The sequence below is a fragment of the Physcomitrium patens genome, chromosome 12 (assembly GCF_059467195.1).
Source record: "Physcomitrium patens ecotype Gransden chromosome 12, ASM5946719v1, whole genome shotgun sequence".
NCBI lineage: Eukaryota > Viridiplantae > Streptophyta > Bryopsida > Funariales > Funariaceae > Physcomitrium > Physcomitrium patens.
In genome coordinates this window covers 3,391,018-3,404,891 of record NC_143421.1, presented here as the reverse complement: position 1 = coordinate 3,404,891, position 13,874 = coordinate 3,391,018, and the positions used below count along the sequence as shown (strand labels likewise).

Here is a 13,874-nt window from a genome sequence, read left to right as displayed (position 1 = left end):
ATTCAAGCAAACAGCTTAGGATATCTTGTTGGTGGGGCACCAGTATCCAAACACATGAAATCAAAACCTAATTAAAATATCACAAATCCACAACAACTAGGAGGAGACTTGAATGTTTATGTACACAAGTATTTTGTGGTTGGTCAATTTAAGATTTAGACAAATTAATTTATCATCCTCCTTTTCACAAGGGGTGCTCAATCAACCAAAGTTTACATAGAAAAGCATTTGATTTTCTCTACACATTGTGAAAATAGCTCTATGAAAATATCGCAAACTCTAGGAGAGTCGGAACAAGTGGGGCACACGAGCTCCATGGCTTAGGGCACCTGCGGCTGAATCAGACTTTGGCACATGCTGTTCATGTTTTCACTCACAAGATGGTAACCTCCACGTCTTGATAGACATTATTAAATAACCCATCTGCGAAACCCACTGGACACTGCATCTCTTATACCGAAGCATCATTGAGATCATTTCCAGCCAACTTTTTTGCACCGGAAGAATGTCGGATTCAATCGAAGGATTCCAATTTCAAAAGATGCCACCAAATTTCGAAATCCCCGCTCGCTCCCTCGCTCCATATTGTACCATTCATTCCGTCGATGAGATGAACGAACTTCAATTCAAGCTTCCGTTGGTTAGGAGTTCGTCACTCTGGTCCCTGGTTCGCAAATCCCGTGTATTTCACGAGGGGAGACTTGTCTTGTCCGTCACCATCCTTCGCCAAACTAACCCATCGAATTCCGCCATAGCTGAAGGGCTTCATCTCGGGTGTGGATGCTCTCACCTAGTCTACCAGTATTTGTTCCCCTGTGTCTTCGTTACTGCAATTTCACATCACAGTTGCATATTAGATGAACCCCGAATAGGTGTGTGTGTTAAAGACAATCTAAGTAGAGGCCAGCGCGCGAGGAGGTGGTGAGCGAACACCTCCGAATGGGTGGATGGAATCGTCTGGCTTCGTGTTGATGCGCAATCAGCTCATGAAGCTTGTGGTGCTCATTCAACAGGTGGGTTACTTCTCCACCCCTCTTTTGCTTCTTCTTGGGGGTTGGTGATGTTCAGTGTAATGTGGGTTCGGAACTGCTTGGATCCAGCGAGTGTGGGTTGTCTTCTGGGAGGATTTGTTTAGTACGAAGAGTCAGCGATCGATGTGAGAGAAAGAACGGAGGAATGTGGGTTCGGTCGCCTTGACTTGGAGCAAGGCATGAGAGAGTCATTCGCGTTGAGTGTTGAGTCATTGAAGACGCCATAGCTGGTTCAGGGGGGCATAAGAGAATGGTGATGATGCAGAGAATGGGGTAGGGCTTTGCAGAGCTGGAGAAAGTGAAGGTTGGTATATCTGGAAGGGAAGGGAGAGGAGAAGATGAAGGGAAGGAAGGACCCTTTGGGATTGCGAGGAGCGACGAGGGATTACAGAATTGTGTACGCTGTTGTGATCGGCCTGACCTTGGGAGCCCTGTGGGCCTATCTCAGACCCCATGGCATGTCCACCTCATCCACCTTCGGCTACGATCGCTTGGATGGCTCTTCAAGCAAGGTAGGCAGTTGTCGCCTCATTTCGGTTGACCCAAGATCTATAGACACACCCAATTTTCATGAGAAGAATGCTTTTGCTTTGTAATTGTTGCCCGAGTTAGGGTTTTCAATATGTCTTTTAATTGTTTCAAAATATAAAAAGAATTAAAACTTGTAGTAAATGTGCCTGTGAAACCTGAATACCTATGAGAAGATTGTTATCTGAGGATAGATCGCTGTATGTATCGACATTTGACTCCATCTTCCTGGAGACGTCTTGCGGGTCATGCAGCAGGATGGAGCCATCTTGTCTTTGGAATCGAAAGTGGCGATGCTTGAAAGGGAAGTCAAGCGCCTCAAGGTCGAAAACACCGAACTAGCTCAACTCAATTTAAAGAATGCCTTGTTGGAGCAAGAGGCTGCTGCAGCTAAAAAGCAGCTGAAGGCGGTGTCTCCTCCTGTCAAGGTAGGGCCTCCTGGCACTGTAAAAAGCATGCGTACAAATCAGGAGGTGCACCCAGATGAATCGACCAATCCCAAGCTCTCTGCGCTTCTGAAGAAGGTTGCCGTGAATGGAGAGCTGATTGTTGGCATCTCGAACAACAATGTCCGAGATATGGTCCAGGTAATGTTCCACACAAACCATGTAAATCAACTCACTCAGTAATGGTTTAGTAGCAAATGTTTCTGCTGGTAGTGCAACCCCATCATCCTGCTATTATCTTCGTCTGGGTCCACGCTTACCCTTCGCCAAACCCTCCACAGATTTGGTTTGAGAGCATCAAGCGGGTGGGTGTTACAAATTACTTGGTGGTTGCTTTGGACGATGAGATTGCCTCTTTTTGTCAAGACCATGATGTGCCTGTCTACAGACGAGACGCCACGATTTCGAAATCACAAGCTGGAACTGGCGCCAATCATGCTATCTCAGGTGACCCATCCTCCATCCCCCACAATCCTTACCACAACCAATCTTTCTACTTCATCTTGAAGTAACATTTCCTTTTTTTAATGACTTATTTGTCGAACTCCTGCTGTTGCCCTAATAGGTTTGAAGTTTCATCTTCTGCGAGAGTTCCTAGTGCTGGGGTATAGCATCCTCCTCTCCGACGTTGATATTGTCTACCTTCAAAACCCCTTTAACCATCTCCACCGTGACTGTGACGTGGAGAGCATGTCGGATGGCTTCGACAATACCACAGCCTATGGGTACGATGACGTTATGACTGACCCTTCTATGGGCTGGTCCCGCTACGCACACACCATGCGTATCTGGGTGTTCAACTCTGGCCTGTTCTATATTCGCCCTACCGTCCCCTCTATCGAGCTCCTCGACCGCGTGACTGCCAAGCTGACGAAAGAGAAAGCTTGGGACCAAGCAGTCTTCAACGAGGAGCTCTTCAATCCTTCACATCCTGGTTACGAGGGCCTCCATGCCTCCCGGCGAGTACTCGACTTCTATCTGTTCATGAACAGCAAGGTATTGTTCAAAATACTTCGCAAGGAAAAGGATTTTGCAGAGTATAAACCCGTGACCATTCATGTGAACTATCATCCTGACAAATACGATCGCATGCTTGCCATTGTGGAGTACTACGTGAAGGGGAATACGAAGGCTTTGCAGCGCTTTCCGGATGGTTCTGAAAGGTAATGCTGTCTAATATTGGCATTCGATAGATGAGGCTTCTGAATTGAAGGTCTCTTGAAACTTAATTTTTCGCCTCGTGCCCGTAAAAGTTGAGTTTGGGCTATGAGGTGTGACCATGGGAGACGACAGTTGTAGAAGAACAGCTAATTTTATTACCAGGAGAAGCAATCAAGTACTTCACTGCTCATCTTTAACTAATTCTTGAAAAGTCCCCTGTTTTTCGCCGCGACTAGAACTATTTTTTTTCCCATTTTCAATCTTCTATTCATCTTGTGGTGTAACTTAAGACTATGCTCCACGAAGCCGTATGGGCTCACCCGGCAAATAACCACATGCCCACCACTCAAAATTGCTATTCTACGGACATAAGTTTGATGGTTGAAATAATCTAAGTTCAACTTTCCAAGGTTCTTTTCCATGAGAAAACGTACAGAGATGGAAGCCAAGACGGAGCAGATTAGAAACACGTATGTAAGTCTACAATATTTAGGCTAATTACACCCAAATCACTTCTAGGATGGGACTTCGTTACCATACAAGCTCCGGTTCGACTGATTCTTTTGTTCTAAATCTTTCCCGTCCAGGAATGAACCGAATCATCCATTCCTCAATCGCTCTAAATGGTTGTCCGTAGACTCATGGTACTACACGGTAAACGTGATAGTCCCGGCCAGCTTGATTGCAGCGAACCTGCCTGCATGCTCACCACTGGTGTGAAGAAAATGATGAGCAACATTGTACCCAGTTTCTGGAACGTACACCCCCTCAAATCGCAAGCAAAATCTTTCTCATGAAAATCTCAACTGCAAATAGTATATGATTCCCTTCGGCCACTGACTCCGAAGCTCTCGGCACATTAAGGCTGGCACGGAAGCTTGAAGGTAGTCATGCTTCCTGAATGTAATTGCAAATTCAAAGCAAGTCAATATGAATTTGATTTTACATAGTTATTTTACAATTATTTTAAGAGTTGGTGGTAATAAGTCTAATAGCAATTTTCACTACGTAAACAACAATTGCACTATATAAACGACACTGTGTATGATTACGTTAATTTATCAATAAAAGATGATGTTTTTGATAGTATAATCTGATGTATATCGGAGAAGCTTAGGACACATTAAGATATTATATCCCACTTCAGTCGCAAGATTATTTTCATGTTGCAAGTAGGATAAAACAGGTAGTACATGCGAAACGCACACGAGAATGCGATAAAATGTTACATATAGAAACTAATAACTTTTTGAGTTTTATGGTACCTACACATGAAAAGATTGACTACGAGGCCACTGTAATGTTATCACAAAACCTACCCGCTACCACAACGTGATTGCCACTCCAACAAGTTCTAAATTAGTTGCTAAAATAACTTACTACTAAGAAAAAATTCTAATGTTCATGTGACTAGTAAATCAATCCAATTCTTTTGTAATGTGATACACGTTGGATTATGACTGCAAACTTGACAAACACTCTTCAATACACATTAGATTGTGTATCGCCATTCGTCAAGGTTTTCTGCCCCTCATCTACAGACGAATGCAAATCAAATGTAGAAAAAAGGAGATTAAGAGTATAAAAGCATACGTATGCACAAGAATGAATTCAATTACTATGCTTCAACTGTTGATGCGCGTGCCATGCTTTCAAGAAGTTCAACTAGGAAATAAAAAATATTAACAGGTACTAGGAAACAATGTTCAGAATTCAAGAGCAATTAAAAGGGGACTGGCAGTAGAACTGCAAGCATAAAAGCCTGAATTGGGCTTTATTACTTTACCTGAAAACCTACTGAAGTGGGCTTTAAATACCATTCAAAGACCCAAATAATAGAATATTGTACATACAGTTGGGATGCCTCCCATGGATAAAACTGACCCATATGCATAGCACTCAGTGACACATCTACCCAATGTTCCAGTGAAGGAAAATAAATAAACAAACAAAATCTTGTGGTAGATACAGGTGACATCATTTCCTACAAACATGCACAGTACAAAATCAGTTGGATAGCGTCTGAGGACTGCCTTCTTCGTACTCTGTATCCCAATTTTGGTAGAGAAGAGCAGCAGCAGCCCGAGCTGCCACAGAAGAGCTATACTTCTTCCGCAAAGATGCCAGCAATGCATCATGAGATTCCTGAATGTCAGACAATTACTTGATCGTTAATGGCTTTACTAAGAGCTTGTTTTACAAAAAACAAAAAGTAAGAACCAACTAACGGGGACAGCCATGAGAAAGACACTGCCAGGTTCGAGAATTTGGAAAAGTTGCAATGTCCAGGTCTATTAAGATCGGCTGAAGAGGCTCCCAGAAATAATTCATGTGAGGAGCAAAGCACAATGCTCCACACTAAATGATAATGGAAGTATTAATGATGATAATTTTAAATTAGTTGTTTCAGAATAGTTCTAAATGACTTCACTCAGTGCATTGCTAGGGAGCTAGATACGATTTCTGCAATGGTAAATATTCAAAAAAGTTGATTTAAATCACAAAATTGCATGTATGAAACGACAAGATCCCGGATAGATGAGTCAGCCATGTGATTGGAGCTAGCTACAGCCCATACCTTCAAGACCCGAACTTCCTCTTCAAGAGCAGCTGCTGTTTCTTTCTGAGAGCCAAAATAACAATCACACTTTCATGTTAAGACCCTCAAATCTGCACATAGAACGCGACTTGAGAATAACAAAAACTCGAAAACAGATATTTGTTCTAATGTAAGTCATATCAAAGCAGATAACTACTAGTAACCAAGAATACACATTCTCGGACGCATAACACGACGACGTACAAACAATACCTGGCGACTTATTTTAACTTGCAATTCGAGACTACGTTGACGTTCTTCAGCTAAAGCTCGCATAGCCGCCTGCCGATTCTTTTCCGCAGCCTGCACTGCCTTGCGCAATTCCTCCACACGGTCTTTAAAGTCCTGCTGCAAAACCAAATAAATGCGATGTAAATATGCAATGCATGACGCATCACATTTTCTGTTGAAGTGTGTCAAAGAAATGAATCGTACACCATCCATAAATTAGGGCTGGTGACGGCCAAAGCACAAGTACCGGCTGCAAATATAAGTGCCAACATCGCCCATAAGTTGTCACCAATACCATATTTTAGAACCTACGACTTTCCTACGGAAGTTCGCGCTCGGCTGTCATATAGCTACCACTACGAAATTGATAGAAACATCACTAACAACTGCACAACTTATATACAATAACACTTTTAAAAGAGAGAAACTATGACAAACAACAATCCCTTTCGAGGTTCCTTGATCGTACAACCATTCCCAATTCAAATGTGGACACGATGTTCTACAAGACAACGTCCTCACCTCATCCTCGTCCCGCCATCGGTTGCCACCCATCTTGAAAGCCTTGGAATCTGTTTCAGTATCGAAAAGAATGTGCTTGTTATAGATCCTATCGTTACGTTGTGCTGGAAACTGAACCCAGAACTTGTCTCTAGTTTCGTCCTAATCTCCCAAAACCACCAACTTCTAGGAGAGAATGAAACTGAGAAAAAGGTTGCAGATAGAGTTTGATTGCATTTTACTTGATTATCTTTGTAGGCTTGTTAAACTACCTGCAGCATTCAAATCTACTACGTTTCTCACCTCGATTGCGCGCATTAGTCAACCCATTGAAGGGAATCTGACTATCTTGAGAAATTTTCTCGCGTAATGCAGGGAGTCTCTCGTTACTTGCTGATTTTTGCATAGTTTTGTCTGTCGATTCTTGTAAAGAAAATGAGGATGTCTTTGCTTTGGGAGGAACTTGAGAAGTCCTTCCAGAACCACGGCGAGACGTTGGGTCGGTCACAAAACGATGCGCATGACCAAGTGTTTCATCTCCAGTTAATACCTGTCCTTCATACAATATCAAGCGATCTGTACGCCCAACACCATTCGTTGAACTAGGATTTGACTTTGAACGAAGCTTATACTTGAAATTTCCTTCTCCAACTGGAGGCAGATCTAAGCCTAGGAAAACGTTAAGGTGCCTTTTTGGCTTTGTCGAGGTTTTGCCAATTAAGTCATCACGCCAATGTGCTCTTAACAGCCTTCGCCTTACAGGTTGCCCACGTTGTCCATGAAACAACCCTACGACAGAGTATCCAAGACCAAATAGAGCCACCAGCACCCCTAAGAATAGTCCAAATATTGCAGCACTTTTAGGGATTTTGGCTGGCAAATGTCCCCAGTGTAGAGCAGAAGACAAGGTTGACATAAATTCTGCGGCATACAAAAGGGACAAATTAGGAGATTGGTCCACCAACCTCTCAAAATCGAAACACAGACAAGAATGCGTTGATCGAGTAGGCCAGTAAGACTGCAGATACAGGAGCACACCCAATGTTCTACTCCAGCGACTAATTAGCATCATCACATGAAATCTCCTCACAATACTTCAACATTGTCTCTTGATCATAATAGTGAGGAACTGAACAAGAGTAGAAAAAGACCTTGACTGTGCCCACCCATGCTGTTCATCAGTTCTGAAACACGTATGCGAACATCTGCACCTCCTGCATTAACTTCGTCTACCGAAGTAGAATCCGGAAGTTGAAAATCATCGTGAACAATGCTTCCCTCCTGCAGAATGTCAACATCGAAGGAGTTTCAGTTACCTCCTCATCAATGCTGATTGTTAAAAAGAAACGTTACAGACTACTAATCATAGAAGGAGATTATAATCTTAACAGCGCCGGGATATGATCCAATGCACCAAATACTTCGCATCAACCCAGCGGCACATCAGACCTACAACGAGGTCAAAAGCCAGAAATTCACAACTGAAACCCTGATAATAACTGGGAAGTGCCAATCCCAAACTATTCAAGTACTGAACGCAGTAAACAAAGAACACTCACAGAAAATGAAGACCTGTCTTCACTGAGTAGCTTCCACAAAGCTTGTCGAGATGAGGATCCCCATGCACCAGTGGCCGGCACGCCATGCGCAATCTGAAACTGCTGCAATGCTTTCTTTGTCTCTGGTCCAAAATAACTGATAACAACACAGTTTAAGAGCGCGTATTTTCACTATCAAAAAACTCGATAAGAATGTTGAAAAACCACACAAAGTAAAGGATAATTAACTCGTAACTACTGTACATATTCAAAAAAAATAAAAAATTCTGTAACGTTTCTTTTTAACAATCAGCATTGATGAATCTCTTACGCTGTCAATGCTGTACGATTTGGGAGGTAACCGAACCAGTATAATGTTCTCTGTTCATCATCAAAAAAACAACCTTTTAGATATTGAAAACTGGAAAAAGCTCGGTTGTGCTCTGATATGAACTAGTATCACCAGAGCTAGTTTATAGCGAACCATCCCTGCCACAGCCTATACTTACCAAAAAACAGAGAATACTCGAGCGAATCAGAGAACCAGCCATAGAGGCAAAAGATACTATGAACCAACCTGTAAATCCAAAACCTGAGGTCCTGAGTCGTTCTCCCATATGTCGCCCGAAAATCTTAAATCCTGAATCTTTTGATATTCTGAATTAGATATCCCAACCTCCAATCCCCCTCCGTATGGGGGGTTAGTTAGCAAAAAATTCTTCGGTTCGCTACCTTCTCCTGAATCTAGCGAAACACTATTTGTCCAAGATGAGGTACTCTCAATAGGACCGGATTGCTTTCCACCATGACCCCTGCTTCCCCCTCCATTTTTATCATCCTCCCTTGATACACCATTCGCGTAACACCTTATCCAGCGTCTCTTTACTGTGACTTGATTGCATATTCCACGTCTTCTTATCAGATTTGTACTAACCACCACTCTGCTAAGAGATACTCCTGATTCTGAGCCAGTGACGCTGGTACAGCTTCCGTTCACGCACAATATACAGGATTGGTATTTGCATGTCGGCAAGTTCCTACAACTGATTCTTGTTCTAACAAGTCCAGTAATTCTTAGATTCTCTTTCCTGAATACGCTCGTGTGCCATTCCTTGCTCCTCTGAGATACTTCGAGATTCTCGTTGCTCGATAATCCACAATATGGTGGAGCCTGACAACAGCTTTGCAGGAGATCACAACGACTCCCACCAGTCACCATCATCGTGAACAGTCCATGCATTGAATAAAAACATTTAAAGGTCTTTGCGATTCAAGATGATTCATTCCGAAGAAAAGATAAATAGTGTCTCGCCATCTAAACCAGAGGGTAGTCGATAAAAAGAGCTTAACAATGTCGTGAAACTGATCTCATTCCAGGATAATGAACTCAAGAATATGGTTTCCTTCACGGCTTTCCTGCACAAACATGTCCTTAATGTCATTCGATGGCAGCACTTCAAATATAGATATCTAGATTCCAGTCCAAAAACAGCAACAAAAGCTTGAATAACTCACGACGGACATTCGAAAGTGTGAAATTTGAGTGCAAGTGTCTGCATGAACACCACAAACCCCAGTGATCTTCGTTACATAGGCACAATATGTTCAAGCCTTGCGCTCTTCTTGGGAGGAGAGCTCAAGACTTGATGGTTCTGTTGACTGATAAGATTATCATATTTGGCGATATGCACCATTATCAGTATAACGTAACTGATAGTATCTCAAAGCTACGTAATCAAAAAAAGTACGAAAATCATTCACAATTAGCAATCAGCTTCGTTAGATCGACAAATGCAGATAACTTTCAGAAACCTCTAATGGAGAGGTGGAATAAAGGTAATTACAGATAATCTTGCAGTCTACAATCTTCTGCATGCACATAGATATACAGAAGCAGCAACAAAGCTTTTTTTCCAATACTGTAGAGATCCAGATTGTCCACAGATGTAAAAGGCCTATCATCAGGAAGTCACTGAGACGTAGGTTATCTCCTAATATGATCTCTCTTCAGTTGTTCTTCTGGATTGCAAGAGGTCCTTTAACCGAGAACAAGCTATGCAGTGTCCATCATAATTTGAGTGCAGAGCTGTGCATGTTCTTCCTGGAAGAAATGGCATCGCTCATATGCGGAAAACGACACCAACTAAAATAAGGTAGATTCCGACACCATTATACTTCACTATTGAAGAAGTAGGAAATTGATGATCAACCTAACCACGGCACCTGGAAACTGCATCATATAGGACTTATAATCCTAATGACCTAAATAACTGTGAATGTAGGAAACACCACCTTAAATAGTAATTGAATATGTATTAAAAGTTTGAAACAAGAAGAAATAACTCCATAAGTCTTCAGAGACTGGCGGTGCGTGAGTAATCGACGACCCTCCTACATTTCTGATTGAGAGCTACAGTAATCCGGAAAGTTGTTTAGGAACAAAAGCAAGATAGGCGGTTAAGAGCAAGGAGACCGAGACGAAGACATTAAAAGAGAGGCCATTATTAATGCGTCATGTAAATAAACAGCTACTTCAATCGATTAAGTGCTGCTTGATCTGAATGTACAAAACACGTTCAAGGATGTGATCAACTCTGACAGCATTGGACCATCAACTCAATTCCCGGGACAGGGAGAAGCGCATAGCTCATTGCCAATGAATTAGAAAAAACAAAAGCGTAAGGAACCACGCAACAACATTTCGGCACTTATGGATCACTGCACGGACATCCCCGCACATAAACTAAAAGCCTCCCCGTGCGAATACCACCTCGTCGTAAAATGTCACCCGCAATCAAAACTGATGGCAAACATCACAAACGAGATGATAAGCGAAGCGCGGGAAAATGACCAATGAATAACTCACCATCGTCGTGAAATTCCGCCGGACGCCCGCCCGCAAAGAACGGCACTACAGGCAAACTTCAAATCCACGACCCTCCGACCGCCCCTGGCTAGCTCCCCACCACAACGAAGACGACGCGGATCGGTAATCCCGCTCCGCGTGGGGGAACAAACAACCCGATGTGCCGTCAGGGTAACACCTCCTGAACGGCCAATTCCAAACGCCTCCCCCCTTCTCACATCCACAACTACCCTAGACTACTACCTCTTTAACCCGAACACACACTTTTCAGCCACCGGAAACGGACCCTTGCATTGAATGAGCACCAGCAGCAAGCTGGCAACTAATGCACGGGGAGAAACAAAACCCCCTGCGACAACAACGGACAAGGAATCCCCGTAACGACACTAGTCTAAGCCTACGAAACGCAAAACCAAACGAGAGAGAGAATCAAGCTGAAATGATTCCGACTCCCGCCCTACGCCTCGGCGTCTCTCAGTGCGGCACACAAATCGAGCTTACAGTGTGGTTTAATTGTTTCCACTTCGATGAAATCCATGACCACGCACCACCGACCGGCGGCGATGGACACAATCTACCATCGGCGAGGAAGAGCGACTATAGCCTTTGAAATCCATCGTCGCGACGAGGAGGGCCAGTGAATTTGAAGCCCTACCCGAACGAACTCGCAAATCCGACGTCGTTTGAGGCGCGAATTTGATTCGGGGGCCAAGGAGTCGACAACGACGCAAATGTGCCAGTGGCGGGGTGGGAGGTTCCTCGGCGGATTCAAAGTGGCGTAGGGCCATTGGATGGACCAGGTTCTAATCTGCCACGTCGGAGATTTCTGCGTGCTCCCATTGGTTCCGTTCGTCCAGATAGAGTCGTGGCCGGTGCTGAGCTGGAGCTCGTGCAGGAGTGGCCGAGACCCCTTTGGACGGGTTGTCGGATGCCAGAGCGGGTTGGGCCTAATTCCCCGTTGTTCTCTATCGCCCGTTCTAATATCCAGGTCCCATCCCACGGAATCGAGATGTTGTCCCTGCCTTCCAGAGGCATGGCAATTGTACTCTCTTCAACCCACTCTATTTCTAATAGAATAAAATTTGATTGTATAAAATATGTAATTCAGAAATTTTTAAATTCATGAAAAAAAAACTCTGTAGTGATATTTTTATTTAGAAATTCAGAATTAATATTTAAATGAAATAAATAAAAATAATAAAAATAAAAAGTTTTATTTTATAAATTAAAATTTTCTATTATTTTTACATAAATTCAAATAATTTTAATTGAAATATATATATATATATATATATATATAGGCTTAGATAGATCAAAATATTGATATGTACTATTTTTTTGAGTTGATTTTAAATCCAAATATAAATTTGAAGCACTTTCTAAAAAAACATTGGTATCAAGGACATGAATCTCAAAGAAAAAAAACTCAATATACTATTGTATTACTCAAAAAGATTAGAAAGTCAATCAAAAATGACAATATATTGAACTAAAATGGCTATTGTCAAAGACAAGAAGACTATAAAGTCTTGAAACAAGATTAAGGACTAGAAAGGCATTGATAAGAGTATAAAAGGCTTCACTTTTGATTCTATATATACTATCTAACTAGAAGCTATACAACAATGTTCTGTAAGACCTCCAATACATGTTAACTTTGGTGGACACATGTCTTAACTTACAAGGCAAATTTTCAATATGTATGCCATATAATTAGCTTATTTTACAAGCTATCAACATTTATAGTGTGTAGTTAATTTATTGACCAAATTTCTATCTTATCAATCAATTATAAATATGTATAAAGTCAAATTTACATCTATAAAGCTTTTAAGAATCTTTTTTAGAATATATTATGAAATTAATCAATATTTATCTATTTTTACTTAATTATATAGCTAATTATTGGAATAAATATGTATATCTGTGATATTACTCCCTTTTTTAGAGGTGAGTTCCATGATGAGTAGTCATCATCTTTTATAGATCTTGCTATTCTTCATCTTGATTTTGATAGGTGTTATTGATAAAAAAAAAAAAAAAAAAAAAAAAAAACTTAATTTTCTTTGCTATATTTTTTAGATTCTTTGTTGGCTCTCATGTGCATACACTAATATCATATCTGCACCAATGAACAAGAGATTTCAATCTATATTGGTGCTATCTTAAATCTAAAACTACTTCTATTTCAAACTCTTGATTATTATCCATTTCTGTAAAAGACGTGGTATTTATCTTCTTCTAAGATATTCACTATCTTATATGGCTCAAGAAAAGATATTTAAATTATGAAATGGATCTTTATAGACTCCGATTGATATAATCGATAAGCAATAAGATTGACTTGATTACTAATAGAAAATAGTCTAAGACTATAATAATCCAATTTATCATAAGGGCAATTAGTCTTGATATTGTGACAAAGTAATCATACCTTATTATCAACGTGAAATTAAGGTTGTTCCTTGCAATAGGCATCTACATTAGTATTTTTTTGTTCTTCAGATTCTTTTAAATGTGCCTTCATTATTGTATGTATCTCAAATAAATAATTTACTAATTCTTTTGCTACAAGAATATCAACTTATGAGAATTCAAAAACATCAAGACATGGATGACAACCATAATTAACAAAGAAAGGTATTTGTTGTATAGAAGAATGTACCATATTATTATAAGCAAACTCTACCAATGGTAAAAAAAATTGTCCAATCATCTATTTGGTAATTGATAGTACATTATAAATACTACTCCAGAACTTGATTTATGCACTTTGTTTGTTTATCAATTTGAAAATATACAGCAAAAGAGAGCTTTATATCTACCTTTAAAATCTTAAAAAAGATTCTTTAAAATCTTGATACAAATTAAGCCTTCTTAATTAATATAATATTCTCAGATAATCCATGATATTAATAGATATTATAAAAAAAAGCTTAGAATTTCTTCACCTATGATAGACTTTATACATAA

The 13,874-nt window shown here is 40.8% G+C and overlaps 2 protein-coding genes across 6 annotated transcripts; one reads left to right on the top strand and one right to left on the bottom strand.

Annotated features, from left to right (window-relative positions):
* The first annotated feature begins 694 nt into the window (after positions 1-694).
* LOC112289410 (arabinosyltransferase RRA2) lies at positions 695-3,398 on the top strand. 4 transcript variants are annotated; one of them, XM_024534597.3, is made up of 5 exons: positions 695-1,013; positions 1,297-1,543; positions 1,817-2,146; positions 2,287-2,452; positions 2,571-3,398. In XM_024534597.3, the coding sequence occupies exons 2-5, from the start codon at positions 1,370-1,372 to the stop codon at positions 3,170-3,172; spliced, it is 1,272 nt and encodes a 423-aa protein (XP_024390365.1). In that variant the 5' UTR covers positions 695-1,013; positions 1,297-1,369; the 3' UTR covers positions 3,173-3,398. The 4 variants fall into 4 exon arrangements, with proteins under 4 accessions (XP_024390365.1, XP_024390363.1, XP_024390362.1 ...); XM_024534595.2 differs by having other exon boundaries at positions 716-1,013; positions 1,319-1,543; positions 1,814-2,146; XM_024534594.3 differs by having other exon boundaries at positions 716-1,013; positions 1,814-2,146.
* A 1,491-nt stretch (positions 3,399-4,889) lies between these two features.
* LOC112289409 (uncharacterized) lies at positions 4,890-11,632 on the bottom strand. Of its 2 annotated transcripts, none has more exons than XM_024534593.3 (10): positions 10,902-11,632; positions 8,613-9,451; positions 8,367-8,416; positions 8,057-8,192; positions 7,649-7,778; positions 6,801-7,418; positions 6,519-6,568; positions 5,979-6,110; positions 5,745-5,789; positions 4,890-5,311 (listed from the first exon to the last, which is right to left on the bottom strand). In XM_024534593.3, exons 2-10 carry the CDS (start codon positions 9,273-9,275, stop codon positions 5,174-5,176), a joined length of 1,962 nt encoding a protein of 653 aa, XP_024390361.1. In that variant the 5' UTR covers positions 9,276-9,451; positions 10,902-11,632; the 3' UTR covers positions 4,890-5,173. The 2 variants fall into 2 exon arrangements, with proteins under 2 accessions (XP_024390361.1, XP_024390360.1); XM_024534592.3 differs by having other exon boundaries at positions 5,979-6,113; positions 10,902-11,631.
* Positions 11,633-13,874: the final 2,242 nt, after the last annotated feature.